The 24,704-nt window shown below is 44.6% G+C and overlaps 1 protein-coding gene across 3 annotated transcripts in view; it reads right to left on the bottom strand.

Annotated features, from left to right (window-relative positions):
• Positions 1 to 24,704, bottom strand: part of Tbxas1 (thromboxane A synthase 1) — a 188,021-nt gene that overhangs the window by 83,600 nt on the left and 79,717 nt on the right. For all 3 annotated transcript variants that reach the window (XM_008823502.3, XM_017795697.1, XM_029558856.1), the window contains 2 exons: positions 21,606 to 21,702; positions 2,424 to 2,540 (listed from right to left, as the gene is read on the bottom strand). In XM_008823502.3, the coding sequence (XP_008821724.1) occupies positions 2,424 to 2,540; positions 21,606 to 21,702 (214 nt within the window). The remainder of the gene's footprint in view (positions 1 to 2,423; positions 2,541 to 21,605; positions 21,703 to 24,704) is intronic.

Genomic DNA, 24,704 nt, shown 5'->3' with positions numbered 1-24,704 from the left:
CCCCTCTCCCCCCCTTCCACTTTCTTTTTTTCCTGAAACTCCATCAATTTTGTCTTAACGAAACAGCTAGTGTAACACACAGTGAGGGTTTTATACAGCCACAGTACTGTGATGTCATCACTTACTCATGAATGTAGAACTATGCAACCCCATGTTTGAGTGGTTAATGTCAGCCAGAGGTTTATCTACCTTTCCCTACCTTCGCTGGTTCCCTCAAAATTTCAGAGGTGGGGTGTGATAAAGGCAAATACTCCATGTAGCTTATCCAGGTGGCTTAAGATAGTGGTTTACAATTTCTAAATGTAGGCCTTTCTGGGGCTGGAGAGATTAAGAGCACTGGCTGCTCTTGCAGAGGATCTGCGTTTGGTTCCCAGCACCCACATGGCAGCTAACAACCACCTATAACTCCAGTTCCAGGGGATACAGTGTTCTCTTCCGGCCTCTGCGGGCATTGCACAAAACAGGTGCTCTTACACACATGCAGGCAAAACACTCATACACATAAAATTTTTTAAAAATTAAAGCAGGCCCTTCCTGCAACCAGATTCTTCTCTGAAACCCCAGTAGATACCACAGATAAATGTGGGGCTAAATTATTTGCCCCCAGTGGAAGTAGGATGGTTTCTCTACCCAGTTTCCTTGTGGGGAACTTCTAATAGTGGTGATTTTCAATGCTACCTTTATATATTAATTTTAGGGTGCCACAGTTTGAATCCAGCATCTTGTGCATGACAGGCAGGTGTTCTAAGGCTGAACTCAATGCTGGCTTTATATTAGAACCACATGGGGAAACTCAGGCATGGTGGCTCATGCCTTTAATACCAACACTTGAGAGGCAGAAGCAGGCAGATCTCTGTGAGTTTGAGGCTAACCTGGTCTATAGAGCAAGTTCCAGGACAGCCAGGGCTACATAGTGAGAACCTATCTTTAAAAAAAAATCACATGGGAAGCTTAAAATTCTCTCCAAATCCAGGTTTCCCCTGACACTAATTCAACTTAATCCAAGTTTCTAAGTGGGACCCAGGCAATCACGGCTTCTAAACTCCTCGGGTGAGTGCCATGGGTACGGGTAACCAAGGACCAATGGCTCTCTCCTGTTCTTATACTCTCCTTTATCACACTGAGCCTGAGAAGAAGAAACTGAGCATGTGTGGACCAGCCCTGGTGGGACCTGCCACCCTCTAGTAGAGCGTCAGTTGTCTCATTCTGACTGAGGAATTGCAAGCCACCTGGTCAGAATGGAGTTCTGTTTTTCACACAACTTAAGGTAAATAAAAAGAAAGAAGAGTGTATTTCCTCTACCTGAAATCTATTTCTATATGTTAGCTGGTTCCAAACAGAAGTGTGGTTTCTGATGCCTCAGCTTTCCACAGAGGCCCATGGGCTCTACTTTCCTCTCCCACCCCGGGACACCATTAGAAAATCCCACATAGGTCAGAGTCGGTCACACACATGTGAAGAGGATTCGGGGGCTAGATTCTTGTCCTGGCTGTGCTGCTTGTGGAGCTGTGTGACTGGAACATTTAACTTAGTGTCTCCGGGCCTCAGTTTCCACCTCTGTAAACTGTGGATGTCAAGAGTAACCGTATCTACCTGATAGGGAAATGCTAAGGTTAAATGTCACACTTAGCTGTGTAAGTGTGAGCTAGTGTAGCAAACAGATCAAAGGCTACTTGTGGTAATGCACTGAAAACCTTACTGGAAATGGGCAGACCCACTGGTTTCTGAGTGAGTCAAATTGGATAGTAAGAAGCTTGGAGCCATTTCATTTTGGGGAGATTTTGCAAGATTCATGTAATTGAGTCAGGACCATGAACCTCTTCAGATTAAAGTAAGAACTTTCATTTGTTGAACCAAAGACAGCCAAGTTCAATGAGCCCTATCATTCTAAAACAGACATGGCATCCCCTTCCTCCCCCCCATCACCCACAGCCAGCACCTAAGACTGGGCTCCTGCCTTTGTTTCGCCTGTTCCCCACTTTCTAAAGTGGGTCACCATTCAGAAAACAGCCTCACCCAGCAGGTGAAGTTCACAAGCTCAGGCATCCATCCCAGACCTCCTGGATGGGCATCTGCCTTTGACCCATCTCCCCAGGTGATCCATTATACATGGAAGTAAGAAACACGATGCCACTTTTCTCCTGGGTTTCTCAAAGTGCCTCAAGCAGTGTCTGGGGACATAGCCAGCCATGCAGTGTGCACTGTTGACTCACCATTGATTTATGGCACCAGGGCATGTGGGAAGCCAGAGAAATGGAAGACACTCTGCTTTCTATATAATCGACAGGCTGAGGGCCCCGGGGGGTGGGACACTTTGATGTGCCCCCTGGGCAAGCCTTGCACCTGGTGGGCTCCACACTCCACCACAGTTCCTAGAGAAGCCTGCTCCTTAAAGGAAGAGATCTGCGCTTCCTCTCTCTTACCTCATTCAGCCTTTCAGGACTGAATGCAGAAGTCAGGACACCTCTGACTTCTTCCCATCTTTTGTCACGTAACAACAGGATGCTGTCCGCTACCAGCTTGGGCTCCAAACCTGATGCCTGATAGAAAGCAACAAAGGAGGGTTAGGACCCTGGGAGCTAAAACCACCTTAGAGGCAATTCAAGTTCATAATAAACATCCTCATTAAAGTCCATCAGTAATCCAAACTTAGATTTCTCTTGCAAGGATACAGAAAAAAACATAATGCTCATGGGCAAGGATCTAAGACCCACAGCTGAGACCTGAGGGGACAGATCTGCTGGTCAGGATCTGCCCTGTTGCAGTGTGAGCATCATTGTGGGCATCACTGAAACAACCCAGCAGCCTCCATGTGCCCTGAGGCTCCTTGCTGAGGCCATCTGAAGACGATCAGGATGGCCTTCTATAGTTGTGGTTCACATATAGTTTTTGTGGCAAGGAATTTGGGGTGATTAGATTGGTTGTGTTTGGCTCAGAGCTGACAGACATATATACAGATCCTTGGGGTGTGGGTATGGAAAGAAGGAGCTGGTGAACAACCAAGTATCATTTAGAAGCACCTCAGCAGGGTGCTGCCAAAGGCTTGCCTGACATGTTTCTATAGTCTAGCACTCATTGTTTTGTTTTTTTTTTGTCAATCAACAAACATCTGTTGAATGTCTAATAGGTATATTATGGCCTGAATTGTGTCTCACAAAACTTCACATATTAAAATCCTAACTCTAGAACTCCATCACTGTGAGCCCTAATCCAATATGATTGGGGGCAGAGAGGATCATATTCAAGCCAAGTAGGTCTGGGTACCAACCCTGACCTCACACTTCTAGCTTCCAGAACTGTGACAAAATGCATGTCAGTGTGTGAGTTCTTTGGTCTGAGATATTTTGCTATGGTCTCCCTAGCAAGCTCATATAAGGTTCAGGGAGCTGGTTATGCAGCATTGAATAAGAAAGACTTTGGCCCTTGTGAGGCTGACAGAGTGGAGAGCAGAGAGTACGCTCATAGGCTGACAAATAGATATCGTAGGTGGTTTATGAAAAAATAAACGATACAAAGATTGGGTTTGGGGGTGACGTGGTCAGGGGGCTTCTCCGAGGATGAGCCATTGAAAGAGCCAAGAAGCATACAGAGGAGTCTACAATCACCTCCCCCCTCCTCCTCCCCCATGTCACTCTCTTCCTGTCTCAAGCAAGCTATCCCAACAGTGGTCACAAATGGGGTCCTCACTGTTGGTCAGTGTGGCCCAAGTCCCGAGGATACAGGGGATAAACAGGACCATGCACTCTTCAGAGCCATGCATGCTGCAGGGTTCCACTGTTTCTTTCACTGCTTTAATTATAGCTGAAACATGCAGCCAGCCATCATAATTCAAAAGCCTTGTAAAAACTCCTATTTTAGAGGAAAATTATAATTTTCTGATAAAATATGAACACTCAAAATAAGCCATAAAACATAACTGCAAAGTATCTAGAGGATTTAATTATATATTAGGCCCCAGTTGCTGGGATATTTTCTATAGAGGAATACCTCTCTATATTTAGAACGAAATTCTTTAGGAGTGCCATGGCCACTGAATTATGGTTTTATGGAATTTTGGGAACATAATCTGTTTATTTAGGTTCCAGAGTCAAAGGAGGAAATCATACGTTATGTGTATTTATAGAGTGGCAAAGTCCCAGCCTATGCCACATGAGTAAGAGTTTTCATTAGGAAGAAACTGGAATAAAGGCTTATGTGGTTCTGGTAAGATAGAATCAATTGTGACTCAGGGTCAAGGTTAATTGGAATTGGATCCATCCATCCTTAAAACCTAGGGCTTAGGGGGGTGGGGAGATAGCTCATTCTATAAAGTTCTTACTGTGCAAGCATGAAGATCTGAGTTCAATTCCCAGAGCACCATGTAAAAAAGATGTGAAGATTGGAGAGATGGCTCAGTGGTTAGGAGCACTTGCTGCTCTTCCAGAAAACCCTGGTTCAGTTCCCAGAACCTACAGTGGGAGGCTCAAACTGCCTGTAACTCCAGCTCCAGGAGATCTTTCAATTCCCAGAGCACCATGTAAAAAAGATGTGAAGATTGGAGAGATGGCTACAGTGGGAGGCTCAAACTGCCTGTAACTCCAGCTCCAGGAGATCCGGTGCCCTCTTCTGGCTTCCATGGGCACTGCACGCATGTGGTACACATACATAGACTCAAGTACACACACATAAAATGAATAAATAAATGCATAAAGTTGAATGTGGTAGCATGCACTTATAATCCTAGCATTAGGGAGGTAGAGACAGATTTCTGGGGCTCACTGGTCAGCCAGACTAGCCTACTTGGAGAGCTCCAGACCAATGACAGATCCTATCTAAAAAAAACAAGGTGAAGCCAGGCATGGTGGTGCACACACTCCTTTAATCCCAGCACTTGGGGAGGCAGAGGCAGGCAGATAGATCTCTGTGAGATAGAGGTGAGCCTGGTCTTCATAGTGAGTTCCAGGCCAGCTTTGGCTACAGGGAGATCCTGTCTCAAAAAAACTGAAAAAACAAAAACAACAAAAAAGATGCGGGCCCAGCATGGTGGTGCATGCCTTTAATCCCAGCTACATGGTGAGTTCCAGGCCAGAAGGCACTATAGGGAGGCTGAGTCTATAAAAGAAAAAGAAAAAACACCCCAAACCAAAACAACAAAAACCCCAAACCACCACCACCACCAAAATAACCCCAAGGTAAATGGCGCCTGAGAAATGACACCAGGTTTGATCTCTGGTCTCCACAAGCACACATACATGCACCCTGTACAGACAAAAAAGACCCAAAGATTGGGTCCCTGGTATCTTTTATCTTGTATTTGAAGGAAAAAAAAAATCTCACTTTCCATAATATGTTATTAGGCCCTGAAACCTCTCCTTCCCAAGCCTGTTCTGACATTGCTGTGTCCTCAGCCTAAGAAGCCTGACTGGAGTCCTCTTTTTTTCCCTCCCAAATCAGGGACAACAATTACAGTAGTATTTAATTTCTAAATACATTCTAGAATAAAAATAACAGCAAATTGCTCATTTCAAAAGAGCTATCAGATGCTGAGAGGATTTTAAATAATGTCAAATGTATGTTACTTTCCTCATGGCTGTGACCAGATGCCTGACAAGAAACAATTTAAGGGAGGCAAGGTTTATTTTGGCTCATGGTCTGAGGGGATATAGTCCATCGTGGTGGGGAAGGCCTGGTAACAGGTGGCTCTGTGGGAGTGGTGGGACTATGTGGCAGAGGCTTGCCTGTATCTCAATATACCATTCCCCCTGTGACTCACTTCTTCCCAGGAGGTCCTTTGACCTTAAGTTTCCCCAGATCCCAAAACAGCACTGCCAGCTGGAGACCAAGTGCTCAAACACACAAGCCTGTGGGGACATTTTACATCCAAATTGTAGCATTTTGCCTCTGTTCTCTGTGGGCTTATGACCATCTCTCAATGTAATATGCACTCGGCCCAATTTCAAAAGTTCCCATTGACTCAATTCTAACTGCTCAAAAATTCAAAGTTTCTTCTGAGACTCAAGGTAATCTCTTAACTGTGAGCCCTTATGAAATAAAAAAACAGTCCTCATAGTTCCAACACACAGTGGCACAGAGCAAGCATTCCCATTCCAAAATGGAGAAATGGGGACATAGCAAAGAAAGATCAGGTCGATACATACAAATCATAACACAATGTGAACCAAAAGTCAGATTCTAGAGCATTTACTTGGAAAAGAGAAGTCTTGGAAGATCAGGCTGTGGGAATTGGTATGTGCCTTATGGCTATTTACTGAATATGTAATATGTGTAAGAGAGAATTTAGATTGACCCTGAGGTGTGGAATTGGGGTTAGTAGGAGGAGCTAGAAGGGAAATTGCAGCTCATGTCCAGGAGAACCAGCCCTCTAGTCAAAAGTCTGAATTATTCAAGACAAGCCAACCTGCCTTCATCCATGAGCTCCCTACCACCAAGGACTGAGAACAGCTTATTAGGATCACAGCTCAGGAAGCTTGAGCTGGATGGGAAGCCAGGACCTAGACAACATTCTAGAATTCTTCCAATCTGAGACTTCATGTCCAGACAATCATTTGGTCATTTTGTTTTATTCTGTTTTGAGGTAGGGTCTTGCTATGTAACCCAGGCTGGCATCAAGCTCTCTATCCCCTTGTTCAGCCTGCTGAGTGCTGGGATTACCTGTATATGGTACCAGGTGTGCCTCAGACAGTTTTAAAATTAGTGGGTTTTTTAAATGAAGTGTTTTTTAAAAAATATTTTATTTATTACTTTTATGTGTATGCGTGTATTGCCTGCATGTAGGTAAGTGCACCTGTGTCATGCAATGCCTGCAGAGGTCAGAAGAGGCTATCGGATCCCCGGAACTGGAGTTATGAACAGTTGTTAGCTGCCATATGGGCTGGAATTCGAACCCGGGTCTTCTGCAAGAACAACCAGTGTTCTTAACTGCTGAGCCATCTCTCCAGCCCGAATGAAGTTTTTTTTAAGTATGAAAAATTATACAAAATTAGCCAGTATTTTGAATGTACTAGTCAGTGTTAAGTGCATTTATACTGTTGTGCCACAATCACTGCTATCATCCTCAGAGTTCTTTTTATTATGTATTTGTTTTGGAGACAAGGTCTCCCTGGACCTCACTATGTAGACCAGGCTGGCCTCAGTCTCACAGAGATCTGCCTTCCTCTGCTTCCCAAGTGCTGGGGTTAAAGGCGTGCACCACCATACCCAGCATTTAATTTTTTGTCATTTGTTTGTATTTATTTTACATGATGCTGTATTGCATACAGACATTTTCATACAAGTATGTACTGTACATTGAGCATGTCCCCCCATACCCTGCTCCTCTCCCCTCTCCCTTCTCATCTAGTCTTCTTAGTCCTGTTAGATGGTTTAGCGTCTATTTCCATGTCATACATACATACACGATTTTATATATTTATATCAAATCTAGGAATCACAAACAAGAGAAACATATTTGTCTTTCTGAGACTGACTTAGCTCCCTTAATGTGATCATCTGAATGTGATCATCCACAGTTGTATCCATTTTCCTGCAAATGATAACTTTGTTCTTTTTTATGGCTGAGGAAATTCCATGGTGTATATATACCACCTTTTCTTTATCCATTCCTCTGCTGTTGGGTATCTAAGTCAGTTCCATAGCTTAGTCACCATGAATAATCAGTAATCATTGATGTGCAAATCTCTCTCTGATATGTTGTTGACTTGGAACACAGAGGACTTTTCATACTGCAAAACTGAAACTTTACCGCCTACGCTCCTCCCCCAGCTCTGTCTACATATTTTCACTGAATAGTTTACCAAGGGAAGCCTTGAAAGGTCTTGAGGGCCCTTGAAAGAATGATGGGTAACTAGATGGGACAGGACTGTGTGTTGAGCAGAAAGGGGACTCGAGGTCTTGAGGAGGGAGCTCCAGTGACACAGGGCTTTCTAGATTCCTGCCTGACAGCCTGACCATGTATTCTGAGTCACAGTGAAGTTCATCTAATTTATTTCTAGCCAGGTGTTTGTCGAAAGCAGGCCAGAACCTGTGCAATATTAGTATAGTGAAACACAACCAGATGTAGAAAAAAGAGTTGGTTGTGTTGTCACAGGCCTGTAATCCCAGCATTTGGGAGACTAGAGTAGGAGGATTGTGGGTACAAGGCCAGGCAAGGCTGTGTAGCCAGACCCTGTTTCAGAATAATAACAAAGCTGGTTGTGGTGGAACATGTCTTTAATCCCCAGCACTCAGGAGGCAGAGGCAGGTGGATCTCTGTGAGATCGAGGCCAGCCTGGTCTACATAGCAAGTTTCAGGCCAGCTAGGGCTACAGAGAGGCCCTGTGTCAACAAATAAACAATCAACAATAACAAAAAATAGAGCAGAAGGTACTGAGGAGCATTTCATAAAGGGTTGGTATTTTCTTGTTGAACTCATTCATCATAGGGTGTGTGTGTGTGTGTGTGTGTGTGTGTGTGTGTACATCAAAAATGCATTTCTTGCTATTAGTCATGGTTAAGTTCTTGCTATTAGTCAAAAAGCTTGAAAAGCCTATTTTAATCAAACCCCAGACGGAAAAGTCATCTCCTCTCTCAACTAAAGTCCTAGCAGTCACTATTCTGACATCTCTTTGATTGGTCAACTCTCTCCATCTCCATGGCCAACACCCTGGCTGAGGTCACCATTATCTCTGCCCTAACTGATTGCCCTGCCTCCAGCCTTATCACACTCATCCATTTTCCACACTGCAGGATCTTTCAAAAGCATGAAAGTTGATCTCCAATGAGTGGGGAGTAAAATGATGGGTACAAAAGGTGTGGCTGTGGTGGGGGGAGGTTAATCAATGGGTTCCCAGCTATGGTTCTATAGGAGCGAGAAGCTCTGGTGTGATGCACAGTATGGTAACCTTAGACAATGATGTGTCTCAAAAAACTAGTAGAAAGGGGGCCTGGAGAAATGGCTCAGTGGTTAAGAGCACTGGCTGCTTTTGCAGAGGACCTGGGTTTATTTCCCAGCACCCCCCATGACGGCTAACAACCATCTGTAACTCCAGTTCCAGGGGACCTGAAGCCCTCTTCTGACCTCCACAGGCACTGCAGACAAGGGTACACTTACATACATGTAGGCAATATACTCACACACATAAAATAAAAATATTTTTAAATGTTTTTAAAAAGTTAGCAGAAAGGGTATTGTATAATTCTACCTGAAGAATAATAAAAGTTAAAGGAGACAAATATGGTTAATCTGACTTGAATATTACACAGTGCATATGGATACCTCATTATTACACAAAATTATTACATTTTAAAATGGTATTAAGGTGTGAGTGTGTGCATAATATGTGTGTGAGTGTATGCGGTGGTCAGAGGACAACTTTGTGGAGTCACTTCTCTCCCCTCACCTTTATGTGGGTTCTGGGGATTGAACTCAGGTCATCAAGCTTAAGCAGCAAGAACTTTTACCCAATGAGCCATCTCACCAGTTCTTATTGTTTTTAGTACCAACTAAAAGAAAAAGACAACAAAATCAGTAATCCAGCCCTGTCCAATAGCTTCTCCTTCTGTGAATTCTTCTCACATGATTTGTAAGATCAGGAATGCTCTTGCCAATTTCTCATTCTTCCCAAACACAACACAGAGCCTGAAGGAGTTCTTCAACTTTTTTTTCTTTTTTGATCCTATGTGTGGTTATGTGTGTGCATGTGCATGTGGAGGCCAGAGGCCAACATCAGATATCCTTCCTTGGGAGCAGTGCACCTTGTTTGTTGAGATAGGGTCTCTCATTGGCCTGGAATTCACCAAGTAGGCCAGGCTGGCCTGTCATTGAGCCCCAGGGACCTGCCTGCCCCTGTCTCCACAGTGCTGGGATGGATGGAGCGCTAATTCCCATGTTTGCAAGGCAAGCACTTTACTAAGAGCTCTCTCCAGCTCTAATCCTTTAACTTTGTGCTCCTGTGTATTAATGGTGTGAAGATTAAGGGTGAAACTTTCTGGAACTCCAGACCAGGTTTGGGCAGGATAATGAAGTGGTTGTGGCCTGGCTTCAAGAGTCAGACTCCTGGCTTCATGGTTTGGCTCTGGGTGACCTTTAGGATTGATCTGTCTGGGCCTCAGTTTCCCAATCTGTAAGCTATAGGTGATAGTGCTACCTATCCTCTTAGGGTGACTATGAAGTTTCTCACTTAACACGTGTTTATTGAGCGCTTGGTATGTGCAAAGCCCTGGTTTGGGGGCCCTAGGATATATCTGTGAACAAAACAGAACTCCCTGTCCTCACCTATTCTGATGGAAAAAGGCAGGCAAAAACACAAGGACCGACTTGCCTACCACACTGGGTATGCAAGGTGTGTGTTAAATAGACCAGTCAGTGTTGGGCTCTGGGAATCAGTGAGATTTGGGCAAACCCTTTGAGGAACTAGGAGGTAAGGGGGTGTCAACTTCTAGGCATGGGAATCATTTCAGCAAAGGTGCTAAGGTATGTCTGAGGGATCTCAAGGAGTAGGTGAGGCTGAATTGGATGATGGATGGAGGATGGAGAGGTCACAGGGGCCTATGTGTAGAAGGCTTTGGAACCTGCATAGGGCTTCTACTCTGAATGGCATGGGAAGTGCAGTAGTAATTTTTTGTTAGTTTTTGAGACAGGATCTCCTTGTGAAGCCCATGCTGGCTTGGCATTTGCCATTCTCCTGTCTCAGCAACTTCCTCCGTGCTGGAACTATTGATGTAGGTCATCATGCCCTGATCACAGTAGCTTTCAAGAGAGGTGTGTCTTGAGTCTATTTGTTTTTTGAAGAATCACTCTATTTCAGTGCTGAAAACAGACTGTAGGGAGCCAGGACAGATATAGGAAGAACAGTTAGGAGAAACACAATGACCAGGAAAGAGAAGTGGTCCAGGGTAGTGGCCTCAGATAAGAAGCGTATGATCATTGACCTTCATTGTCAACTTGACTGTATTTGGAATCACCTAGGAGACAGATCTCTGGCTGTGTCTTAGGGGGTGTTTCCAGAGAGGTTTAACTGAGGAGGGAAGACCCACCCTTAGTGTAGGCAGCATCATCCCATGGGCTGGAGTCCCAGATTGTATTTTTTTAAAGGAGAAATAGAGCTGCGCACAAGCATTCATCTCTGTGCTTTCTGATGGCAGATGCCATGTGATCAGCCACCCACGCTCCCACCACCATGCCTTCCCACCATGGTAGACTCTCTCTTCACACTGTGAGCCCAAATAAACACTTCCTTTGTTAAGCTGGTACTTGCCAGGCATTTGGCAACATCAACAAGTCAGTAACTGACAGAGAGATAAGAATCAAGGAGTTTTGAACTAAGCAACTGGGAGGATTGAGTTAATACATGTAAGATATTCAGAGCATCACTGGCATGCAGTATTTGAGACTGCCTCTTGCTATTTTTCTGATACTATGACCATACTGTCTTCTCTCGAGGGCCTAAGCCTTCTCATGGGCTCTGCTTTGTACCTGGAGCTCTCTGTCCCACTCCAATCCTTTCCTTTGTCTGCTGGCTCCTATTTTCCTTATACGACACAATTGAGAAAACACCTCCTGAAGGAAATGTATATATGGAATCAGAGGACCTGAAAGTCAGGAGAAATTATACTGCCATCTTTCAAATTTATTGTAAAGATATAATATTTAAGAGACTGCGATGTTTGTTCTTGGATAAACAAATTGACCAATGGCACAGAATAAAACAGAGAAACAATATATGCATATAGAGTTTGACTTGTGACAAAGATGCTATTTGTTAAAGTTGGGGAATGGCTGATCCTCTCTACAAATGATACTGGAGCATTCGGACATCAAAATGAGCCAGACTTTACATACAAAAGTCATTTGTAGACAGCCATTGCCCAAAGAGTGAATACAAAGAAGATAAAAAACAAAACTCGGGGTTGGGGATTTAGCTCAGTGGTAGAGTGCTTACCTAGCAAGTGCAAGGCCCTGGGTTCGGTCCTCAACTCCGGGGGGAAAAAAATCCTCATAGAATACTTTTGAAATCTTGGAGGTAGGCACGTTTCTTAAACAGAGTAACAAAAATAATACCAGACAAGATTTTGATAATCTGGACTTTATTATCAAAAGATATCACTAAAAAATGATCAAGAGAAAGGGGAGAGGCTGGAAAGATGGCTCAGCAGTTAAGAGCACTGACTGCTCTTGCAGAGGACCCGAGTTCAGTTCCCAGCACCCACATGGTGACTAACAACCATCTGAAACTCCACTTCCAGGGGACCTGACCCCCTCTTCTGGCCTCTGTGGGTATTGCATGACATGCGTGCACTTACAAACATGCCGGCAATACACTCATACATTTAAAATAAAAATAATAAATGAAATATTTTTAAAAAGAGACAAGGGAGTTAGCTTGTTGGTAAAGTGCTTTCTGCACAAGCATGAGGATCTGAGTTCAGTCTCCAGAACTGACGTTAAAAATGCTGAGCATGGCAGTGTGTACTTACAATCTCAGCAGTGGGAAGGCAGAGACAGGACGATCTCTGGGGCTCATGGGCCTCGCCTATCAGCAAGCCCTAGGTCCCAGTGAGATACTGTCTCTGAAAAGCAAGGTGGATGGCTCCTGAGGAACAACACTGATGTTGATCTCTGCTCTTCATACACACATACACACATGTGTATACACACACACATACACATGCACAGAGATATAGACACATAGCACACAGACACAGAAACAGACAGACAGACAGACAGACACACACACACACACACACACACACACACACACACACACACAGAGTAATCAAGCAAACAACAGACGACCAGGAGAAGATATTCACAATGTGTATATCTGACAAAAGATTCAGAACGTATAAGGATGACAATAAATTGATCAGAAAAACAGCTTTTAAAAATGGGCAAAGACTTCACAAGCACAAAAGAGGGCATTCATATGAAACAGTACTCCAATGTTCATCAGATAAATGAAAATTAAAAGACAATGATACATTATTCCTGCCCAGCCAGAAGACAATGAAAACAATGGAGGGTGAAGGATGGCTATGATGTGGAACAAGCAGAGCTCTACTTCAGACTGGTGGGTATCAGCTGGCTCCACCACTTTGGAAAAGTGGGCCACAGAGTATGCTGAGGCCAGGCATGCACCTGCTCTTGTGACTTAGCAACTCTGCTCCCAGGAACATGCTCCAATATGTCTTTCCTCAACACTGTTTTTTTTGGTGGTGGTGGGGGGTGTCTCCCTGTGCCCCAAATGGCCTGGAACTCGCTATGCAGACCAGGCTGGCCTCGATCTCACACAGATCCACCTGCCTCTTGCCTCCTGAGTGCTGGGATTAAAGGCATGAGCCACCACATCTGGCTTCCTTGATGTTCTTAACCTGATTCATAATAGTACAATCTAGCAACTATTACATGTCTATCAACAGAGGAATAAATGATCTTTTGTACACAGCAGTAGGAAAGATGGGCTGCATTCATTTAATACATGATTATGGATGAGACTTACAGACACACTGAGCAAAAGAAATAGCCAGGGTACATTACTACTGTTTTCATTTATATAAAATTCAAGAACAGGAAACAAGAGTCTATGGTGATAGATGTTAGAGGGGTGGTCACCCCTGGGAGGTAAGGAGGGGAGGACTGGAAAGAGGCATGAGGGGACATCCTTTGCCCAGCATTACATCAGAGTTGCTCTGTGCCCTGAGTTGGTTGACAGTCAATATGACACACAGACTGAAAACCACGTTGGGTTTTGCACTCAAGATTTGAATGTAAAAGTTATGTCAGTTAAAAAAAAATTACTATGCCATACGTCTTTAATTTGTACAGACTTGAATGATGGATAAACCAAGATGAGAACTGACTAGAAGGCTTCAAGTTGGGATTTGAAATGTAGCTGTTCATTGCTGGGATGACCTACAGCAATTTATACTACAGACCTTAATTGACCCCAAGCTTATTGGGTTGTGCAGGGCCTCTACTGGCCAGAAAGAGGACCCCCTTGCTTACTTCATGATAGAAGCCATGCTCAGTCTCAAGAAGTGTCCACTGTGATGTGTGATGGGATATGACCTCATTACCTAGATGATGGTTTTCAGTCATGAACCACAGTTTAAAATGCATGTTAAGAACATCCTCTCCATCCAGAAAGTCCCTTGGCCTATTTAATTGTTTTGTTTTGTTTTTCTTTTGTGCTACAGATCAGACCCAAAGTCTTCCACGTGTTAGGCAAGCACTCTACCACTGAGCTACTGGACCAGCTTAGACTCAGATTCTTCAGCTTCTGCACATGACTGACATTGCCACCTTTCAATGGACAGAATCTAGAATCATCTAGGAGACAAACCTCTGGACAAGTCTGTGCGGGAGGATCTGGAGTAGGTTAGCTGAGGTGGGAAGACCCACCCTAACTGTGGGTGGCACCATCCCATGGGCTGAGGTCCTGAATCAAAAGAATGAGCTGAGCACCAGCACTCTTTTCTCTGCTTCCTGTATGCAGATACAATGAGACCAGCCACCTCAGGCTCCTGCTGCCATGGCGTGTCTGGTGGTGGACTATACCTGAACTGTGAGCCAAAATAAATCTTCCCTTCTTTAAGTTGCTTTTCTGGGATATTTTGTTACAGCAGTGAGAAAGCTACCTAATTCAACCTGGTTTCTGTGGACTATTCAGGAATATAAATACTGTGAGACTGGAATTACTTCTGGGACTTATTTACAGTTTGTACTCCCAAATTTTAGAAATTCATCCCCTGGTTAACACACTTATTTCTACCTCTGCCACCATAACAGAGCAAGAAAGCATAAATGTAAGAGTAAAATTTTACATATTTCTTTTAAAAATTAAAGTTGATTCCATACTGGGCCAAGAGTTTAGTAACACCAGAAACCTAGGGTTGACGAGATGGCTCACTAGGTAAAGGCTGTTGCTGACGAGTCTGATGACCTGACTTCAATTCTTGAAACTCACAAGGTGGAAAGAGAGAACTGACTCTTACAAGTTGTCCTCTGACCTCCACGTGTGCATTGTGGCTTGTGCATATCCCCATACCTCACACCAAAACAAAATAAGAATTTGTTAAGATCAACAATATAAAATCATTTTCACCAACATTTTGAAATTTAAAAGCAAGTCTTGCAAGGCAGAGAGGACTCAAGCCTCAAAATGGATGCCACTCAGCACTGTCTATTCCTACACTCTGGGGCCTCACAGGCACTTGGTCCCCTAAAAGATGTTGAAGCTCAAGCCAACAAGTTGTGTCAAAAGCTTGGAGCTAACTGCATTTTACAGATCAATTGCAACTCCATGTACTGAACTTCTCATGTTGACATGAGAAAGGCAGTGAGGTGGGATGTCCATGGGCAGGGGATAGGCCACCATGCACGACTGTCACCTGGCACTTCCAATGGGCCACCTCACCTGGTTGAGAAATTTCCAGCTCAGCCTGAAGCATTCCCTGTGCATTCCCAAATGCTTCCTATAAAGACAAAGAGGAATGCCTCAAAAGAGAGAGGGAGTCAGACGGACAAGGTTGCTCCCCCATGTTTCGGGGTGCTCTGGTCTCTCCTAGAAGTCTGGGCTGTAGTAAGAGCTGCCTTGCTCAGAACTGTAGGTTTGTAATGCAGGTTGATCCTTCTAAGAAATGAACAACAACAAAAAAAAAGGAAGAAAGAAAGAAAGAAGAAAGAGGAAGAGGAAAAGAAAGGAGGAAAGGGAAGGGAAGGGGAGGAAAAAATGTTCCAGGTTTAACCAAAGTAACCAGAGTGTCCCAGGCATATGTCACACTTTTCTCACATGAGTCTTGAGATCCCCATTCATTTCCTCACTGTTTGATTTAAGGGACAGGCAGGGACCAAGAGCTCTAGATGAATAGATTTTCAAAAGCCATTGATGGTGAGTTGCCAGTTGTGTGGGTAGGGACAAGTTAAAAGCAATGTTGGGGCTGGAGAGATGGCTCAGTGGTTAAGAGCATTGACTGCTCTTGCAGAGGACCCAGGTTCAGTTCCCAGCACCCACACAGTGGCTAACAACCCCCTGGAACTCCAGTTTTAGGGGATCCAACACCCATCTTCCAATTTCCATGGGCAATGCATGACATGGGTACACATATACATGTAGGCAATATATTCATACACATAAAATAAAAATAATAAAAAAATTAAAATATAAAATAAAAGAAGGCAATTTTATGGAAGCTTGCAGAAGCCTCTCTGATCAGCAGACACCATTAGGCAGGTCCTTGAGGACCCAGCACAGATGTCTGACCCACCTTTGGCTCTAAATGGAGTTCCCCTTGACTGTTAGCTCTGTAATGAGCCAATGCCCCTTGGGCTTCTCTGAGGCAGGGTGTTCTCAGGTGCTGAGGATAATAACAAGTCCACTGACTAATTTGCCTTCCAACTGTAGTCATCTTTGCCAGGGCCAAGGGAGTTGTGGTTTCACAGTGACTCACCCGCATGAGTCTGACAGCCACATGATAAGTGGATGGAGCAGTCATTGGAGAGGCTAAACCCAGGGCAGCCAAGACCCAGAATAGTTTTGGATAACTGATCACCAAATCCATCACATGGTTCTTGGTGTGACACTTGAGAGTCAATGGTATGGCTCAGCCTGTCCCTAGAGAGGTGATCTCTATGCTGTTCATGAGACTGAGGGCTGGGACCTACCCCTCCACACATGCACAAAATGCCCTTGCTTCCCACCTCCACTCCATATCCAGGCATTGAAGCAAGGAACGAGCATGCCTATAGCCAGAGCGTCTTTGTGTATGTGTTTTGGATGGGAACTCATAGCTCCAAGGCAGCATGTTTCATGATCTGACATATCTTTTTCATGTCTCCATCCAACTAGACCAACCAAACAAAGGCTAAAGACTAGCCTATCTCTTATCACCTTTCCCAAGAATAAGTTAGCCCACTATTATGAACATTTTTGCAAATTCATGTGGACTCAGCTCCAGGTTCCATAGATATTAAAAACAAAACAAACCATTCTAGGGTTCACTGAGTCACTTGGTAACAAGAGAAAATTTAAAATGTCTAAGTATGGGCTGGAGAGATGGCTCAGCAGTTAAGAGCACTGACTGCTCTTACAGAGTGGGTTCGAGTCCCAGCACCCACATGACAGCTAACAACCATCCTAACTCCCAGTTCCAGGGGATCCAATGCCTTCTTCTGACCTCTGTGGGCACTGCACAACGTGGGTACTCTTATATACATGCAGACAATACACTCATACACATAGAATAAAAATAAATAAAAATATTTACAAAAAAATAAAATAAAATGTCTAAGTAAAAATTCCTTAGTCCCAAGCTGCTGGGCCTTTTGAAGTCCTATAAATGCTAAGACTGATTTTGGGCTAATGGTTCAATGGTGGGATTTCAGGAAGTACTGAGGACCCCAACAGAGGTCAAGGGAGTCCACGCAGGATATGGGCAAGATGAATTCGAGATACACTTTACAGAATGTGAAGGAAAGTATCATATGAGAACTTCCACCCTCAGTCTGATCATACACAGTCTATTCATCCTGCATTTTGGAATTTGAAAAATAATTTTTATTTTTCTCCTTTTTTTTTTTGAGATAGAGTCTCAATATGTAGCTCAGGCTGACCTTGAACTTCTCATTCTCCTGCTTCAGCCTCCTGAGTAGGTGGATTACAGGTGTATGCCCCCATGCCCAGATGAAAAAGAATACTTCATTCAATAATTTTTTGGATTCAATATTTGTTCAGTGCTGATATGTTAGAGAGTCCCCTGTGGTGTCACCTCAGCTCTGCGATTTCCTCATGGGATGCCCACAGCTCACATCAAATTCCAGAGCTAAACTCGGCTTCACACATCACAGCCAATTTACACCAATATGTCATTGGCTCTACATAACTCAAACCTGGATCCGTGAGCAGAGACGGGCTCTCACTGGTGGAGAATGAAGCTATGTGTTATTTAAGTTCCTTTTCACTTAATGCATCAAACTAATATGCTGAAGTATTTCTGTATCACAAGGGACCGCTTGCTAGACGCTTGCATGGAGTAAGCGTTTAATGTTTACCGAGTGAATGTATAATAAAGTGGAATCGTTGAACACTTAAGTAAACATGGCTTATTAGAGGGAAGGCAGTGTGGTGTCGGTGAGGGGAAATCACGCCTCACTAATCTCCTTGAGTTCTTTGAGCAGATAAATAGGCATATGGAGAAGAGGGAACCACAGAACCCAGTTTAATTTGACTTTCAAAAACCTGTGAGAAAATCCCACTCTAACAACTGTTTTAAAAAATTGAGTCACTAAGGTTGTTTTATCATGAATATGAAATTGTCTTAAAGACCATAAACAAAGCTAAAGATAAGTACAGCCACCCCAGATGGAAAATTATCTCTAGGGTTTCCTAGAGATCTAATCTATGATGGGACTTTTAATGTGTTTGTGAAAGACCTTGCTGGGAAGTTCCTAGGGGATCTCCAGGTTCAGGTGGCACCGCCTCCTGGAGAGAACATCAAATTGATGGACATTCAAATATTCCATTTGGATTAGAAGAGACATTGTATTAGTTACTTTTCTCGTTGCCATTTTACCTGACACAAAGCAACTTAAGGGGGGAAGGATTTATTCTGACTCATGGTTTGAGGTAGAGCCCATCATAGCATAGAAATCCTGGCAATGGGAGTAGCTCCAGATATGGTGGCAGTGAGAGGCTGCTTGTTCACATCTTAGTAGACCAGAAACTGAGATAGAGATGTAACTGCTGAGGCCCACTCTCCAGGAACCCGCTTCCTTCACCTGGGTCCCATCTCCTAAAAGTTTCCACAGCCTTCCAGAACAGTACCACCAGCTGAGGACCAAGTGTTCCAGGAGCTCATGGGGGTATGTTTCACATTCAAACCCCGTAACAGTCATTATATGTTTAGACCATAAAGTGTAAAGAAATAGAAAATACAGTCTCTGGGCTTGAAGAAGTAATCATTGAGCTAGTGCAAGAACCAGAAGGCCCAGTGGGATCAACTACACAGATGAATGATGTAGGTAAGTGGGAGTGTAAGAATACAGAGAAGGGGAGGGTGGACATGGATGGAGGTAGGGAGGGCTTCCTGGAGGAGGCAGAGACTAGAGAGAGCCTTACAGGATAGCTAGTGTCTGCACAGGTGCAGAGGCGCTGCAGGGTTTTCTTGTTGAAAGGAGCGAATGAACGCTGAGCAGTTGTCTCACTGCTCTATTAGCTGCTTTCCTGGTTCTGCGGTAAAGCACTGTAACCAACAGTGACTTATGAAAGAGTTTATTTGGGTTTATTGTTCTAGAGGGATGAAAGTTCACCATGATAGGGAAGCACGGCGGCAGGAGCAGGAAGCAGAGAGCCCACACATCTTTAGCCACAAACAGGTAGCAGAGAGCAAACTGGAAGTGGGGCCAGCCTAGTCAAGTAGGTCATACATCCTCAGTTTCCAAAGGAGGAAAAAGGGGCTTCAAGAAGTTGAAGCTTACTCACGCTCACATTGCTGATAAGCACAAGCCCTGTTAGTACACTGCCTCTTATTACAGGAATTGTCAGTATGTGCAAAGGTATGTGGCAGGCTCTGCGAGCAGGTTAGGGAGGACCTAGAGCAGCTGAGCCAGCTAGAGTGACATCTTGAGATGGGGAACAGCTGAGAGATTAGGCTGGAGCATATGTACTGGCTCTGAGACATAGAGGCCCTTCAATCCCGTGCAAAGACCTCAAAGGCTGAAAGCTTAATGCCATGTTGAGTAGTAGAGGGAGGAAATGAAGAATTATAGTCTAGAATTTGGGGCCCAGAACCTAGACACTAGTTTGAGGGGGAGAGGTGGAAGACATTAAGAAAGGCAGAAAAAGGGTTTGGAGAAGACACTGACGAAGCTAAGGGCAACTCTATTTGATGACCTACAATAGAACAAATGCATTGAGTGTGACCTTCTTCAGAGCCGGCTCTGCTTCTCCTCCCTGCTGACATCCTGGGTATGATGGGAAGTCAGATAGAGATACACAGGTCTCACATCCATGTCACTGCTCAGGGTTCAGGCGGGCTCAGGAAACATGACAGGAACTCAAAGCTCCCTCACCATCTGCTTCAATGTGACTTGGTGGCCTGTGCCCTTTGACACATGTCCCTGTCTGCCTTAACTCACAGGCCTGGTTGAACCATCAGGCTTGATCTCCCAGGTCCCAGCAGGGCAGAACCCTCTAGCAATCAATTGTTGAATGGAGGAAGGCCGATACAGTTCAACAAGAGAACCTAGAGACTGCAGGAAGCTACTGGGATTCCTTTGGCCAGGTCGTCTGGTTCTTCCTTCTAGTGGTATGTGGGGTGTTGAATTGGTACTTGCCCTGGGGCTGGAAGGGGAGCATATCTTGGGTGAGTGGTCAATTACTCTGTTAAACCTTGTCATCCAGAAATGGCACTTGAGGCCACCTGTTAAATTAGTGAAGTAGAGAGAGCACTGGACCTGAAGTGGGAGATAACCTTTAAACCTCTGCTTCGACTTGAGTTAATCTGTGACCAGGCTGGCCACAGAACCTCTGTAGGCCTCAGTTTCCTTATTTGTGAAATGGACATGCTCATTGTGCCAATCTCATAGATTCTCATGATGACCAAAAATCTCCTCTGGATGGCTCAACCAGTACATAATGAAAGAGGACACTTATTTTTCAACTGTGTCCCAAACCCCACACAGCCTTAAATAAGTTTTTCCATCGGCACGCTGGATGATCCTCAACTTCTCCCTTCAGGACCTCCACATGCTGTGCTGCGCTGGTTCTTACTAGTCTGCCAACTTCACAAGACCATGAGCTCCTGGAGGGGAAGATGCTGTTTTCTCTATGTTTATAATTAGCATCCTTATAGTGCCTGGCCTATGGTAGGTGTGCACAGCTTTGCCAAATAACACAAAACTAATGCATGACCTCCTAGTGTTATAAGTGAAATTTGCTACACAAGTGTGGGGACTTGAGTTTGGATCCTCAGAACCCATGAAATGCTGGATACAACAGCACAAGTCTGTAATCCCAGTGCTTCTACAGCAAGATGGGGGAGGGGTGGAGGCAGGAGAATCCCTCGAAGTCACTGGTCAGCTAGCTTGTTATATACAGTAGCAGACCAGAGACTCGGCCTCAAACAAGGCAGAAGGTGAGGGCTGACACTGGGGTTATCTTCTGACCACATGCACACTGTAGCCTGTATACATTCACACTCACAGACATGAAGACACACACATGGGTGTGTGTTCACACACAGATTAAAAAGAAGGAAAAATGAAGTTTAAAACGACCTCAGGAAACATAGTTGACACAGTAGCTGCCCAAATTCTCACAAGCATCTGTTTATTAACTCACTTGAGACTCTTCCTAAGAGCCCACCTGAAGGTTGCTAACCTTTTCTGTCAGGAATCCTGTCTCCTCACTTTGGGGAAATGTGGGTAGCGCTGACTCCTGATATTTTCATCTATTCTTTGGGTAAATATCACCTTTGCAGCAGTTCTGAGCATCTCTCAAAAATTCACTGGAGAGCTGAGTTTCGAGTGGAGCAGACCTCCACCCCATAAGAGGCCCCACTGTACCCCTAAGTTCTTTCTTAGAATGACTCCTCCCCTCCATTCATCCAAACATAGAAAAAAAACTACATACTGTTCTGTTGGAAAAGTTGTTGAAGTTCTCAACCAACACCTGCTTGATCATGTCTGGCTCAGAAACGACAATATGCATCCGACGGCCAAGATAGTATCTAGGAGAGATAGAGCAAATCATTAAAAAAAATGTTGTTTTTACCCATTTCTTTTCCCCCAGAAAGAACTCACAGTGGTTTAAAATGAAAGATAAAAGATAGGCGGGAAGTTAAGACATGGAGATGAGGAAGCAGGAGCTCCAGTTGTGAGCAATGGAAGAGCCATGATAATGTGCCACCCGAGTTCTTTGCATCAACCTATGGACTGCCACTTGCTACCAGTCCTGGACACTTAGGTGGGATAAGACACAGTCCCCATCTCAAGTTGCTTATGGCCTAATAGGAAAGACAGATCTATAAATGTCATTGCACTAACAAGGGCTTGTGAGATCCAACAGAAAGACAGGGAAACTGCTGAAGTCAGTTCCTATGTTTTCCAAGTATGGAGAAACAGGTACTCTATTAAGAAAACCTTTAATTTTTTTTTTTTTGTGTGTGTGTGTGTGTGTGTGTGTGTGTGTGTGTGTGTGTACAGTGCCCTCGGAGGTGTGAAGTCCCCGGGAGGTGGAGTTACAGATGGTGGTGAGCCTCTTGACTAGGTGCTGGGAACTGAATCTGGGTCCTCTGCAATAGCAGTAGGCATTCTTAACCTCTGGGCCATCTCTCCAGTCCCCACAAGAAAACCTTTATACTGATTCTTGGGAAAAAAAAAGTCTAAAGCAAGTGAATAAACAGATGCCTGTGAGAAAGTGGGAATGATTAACCCTGTTGCAGAAAGGTCCAGCATCTGGTTCCCACATCTTTATATGAGGAAGCTCAGCGGATGCTCATGGCATTCTGGAAGAGGTGAACCTCGGCTGGTCACCTGCTGGTAGTGAAGTCTGGCCAGAGGAGGTGCTGACACACATGGCTCATCTTTAGGAAAGAACTGAGGACAAAAACCACCAAGACCCAGTCCCAGCCTCCAAGGGCCTCTTGGTCTGATAGGAGGGACAGGGAAGCAGTTAGCACACAGCAAGATGTTCTGCCTGGCATGAGTAACATTGGAGGAACACCTAGCTCAGTGCCTGGAGGAGAGAATGGAGACCTCCTAGAGATGCTTCCCAAACCAAGTTCTGAGGATGAGTGGGAGTTCGTCCAGGAAGGTGGATGACAGGAGGTGAAAGTAGGCTGGGCAGAGTCTGCTTTAGCACCTGGTCAGGGCTCTGTCTACTTGGGAAACACCTTGAGTGACAGGTGATAACTGTGAAAGCAAAGCTGAGTGATGATGGGGGCCACATCAGGCAGGCTTCTGATATGTGAAATGACACTGTCGTTGGTGTAATTCGCTGGCTGGCATAGCCTGTTCAGAGCAGTATGGACCAGATTTTTAAAAAATTTGTTTTGATGTATGTATTTTTGTTTTATGTGCATGAGTGTTTTGCCTGCAATATGTAAGTGCACTCGTGTACCAGAAGAGGGTGTCAGGTCCCCTGGAATTAGACTTATAGATGGCTGTTAGCGTTATATGGGTGCTAGGAATTGAACCCAGGTCCTCTGGAAGAGCAGCCAGTGCTCTTATCCACTGAGCCAGCTCTCCAGCCCCCATGGCAGCTGAGCTTACTCTGGCATTCTTCCTCAGAGCATTTCATAAGCCAAAATGATGCTCATTTTAAAATTCTTTTCCTTTCACTGACTAAGGGAAAACTAAGAGGAAAGGGGCTGGTGAGATGGCTTAATCACTAAAGTGCCTGCCATGTAAGCTTGAGGACCTGAGTTCACATCCCCAGGACCCATGTAAAAAAAAAAAAAAAAAAGCTGGGTGTGGCAGTGTCCTTTTATAACCCGAGGGTGAGGAGAGGCGCAGAGATAGATGGATTCCCAGAGTGCATTGGCCAGCCAGCTTCTGAGCCCCAGATTCAGTGAGAGGTCCTGTCTCAAAAAATAAAGTGGAGAGCTATTGAGGACAGCCAACATTGGCCTCTGGCCTCCACATGCAGGTGCACATATGTGCACCCAAATACACATATACACATGATGATGTACACATACACATACCCCTACACAAAATCATTTAAAAATTTTTTATTGAGTTTTTGTACATTTCATAAACAGTTCTTAATCAAATTTAGACCACTTTCCCCATCCATGCCCCACCTGCCAAGCCAGACTTCATGTATTCTGCCATACGTGTTAAGTCCTATCTAGTCAAGAATTTGTACCCAGATGTCTTTCGGTGCAAATTCATCCACCGGAGTCTAGTCAGCCTATCTAGAGATAGGAAGAAAGGTCTACTCTCCCTCACCCAACAGTAATCAGTCACCAACAGTCCCCAGACTAGGACCAGCAGGCCGCCCATTTCCCTCGCTCCACTCTGGGCCCTTGTTTGACTGAGTTGGCATGGGTTTTGTTCTTGATGCCACCATTGCTGCAAGTTCACATGTGCAAGATTCCAATGGCCTGAAAGCCTCTGTTTCCTTATGTTCAAGGACCAACCCTGGTTCTTACGATCTTTCCACTCCTTCTTCTGCACTGGTCCCTGAGCATGGGTGAATAAGGTTAGATATAAGAGTCCTATCCAGGGACACACACTCTGCAGTCTCTTATTCTCTAAAACTTGGCCAGTTGTGGCCTTCTGTGTGCATTGCACTCTGTTGTATAAGGAACGTTCACTGATGAGAGTTGAGGGATGCACTAGCTTTTCTCTCTACCCCTGTTCTGTGTTCCATGAATGTTAGGTGTAGAGGTTCCACTATAGATTGGTCACTTAGGGCTGGGCATCTCTTAGACATATATTCCCTGTGTGTGACTAGTGGAACTCTGCAGTAGCTTCCATCTGTTGCAAACAGAAGTGTCTTTGATGAGTGGTATACAGCATAATTGTCAGAGTCCTAGGTGGGCTGGTCTGTGACCCACACAATCGTTTTTTTTAGACCGGGCGTGGTGGCACATGACTTTAATCCCAGCACTTGGGAGGCAGAGGCAGGCAGATCTCTGTGAGGAGTTCAAGGCCAGCCTGGTCTGCATAGTGAGTTCCAGGCCAGCTGGGGCTACAGGGAGACCCTGTCTCAAAAAGACCAAAA

This window comes from Nannospalax galili, unplaced genomic scaffold, assembly GCF_000622305.1.
Source record: "Nannospalax galili isolate Female #2095 unplaced genomic scaffold, S.galili_v1.0 scaffold307, whole genome shotgun sequence".
NCBI lineage: Eukaryota > Metazoa > Chordata > Mammalia > Rodentia > Spalacidae > Nannospalax > Nannospalax galili.
This window is presented reverse-complemented; position numbering and strand designations above follow the sequence as displayed.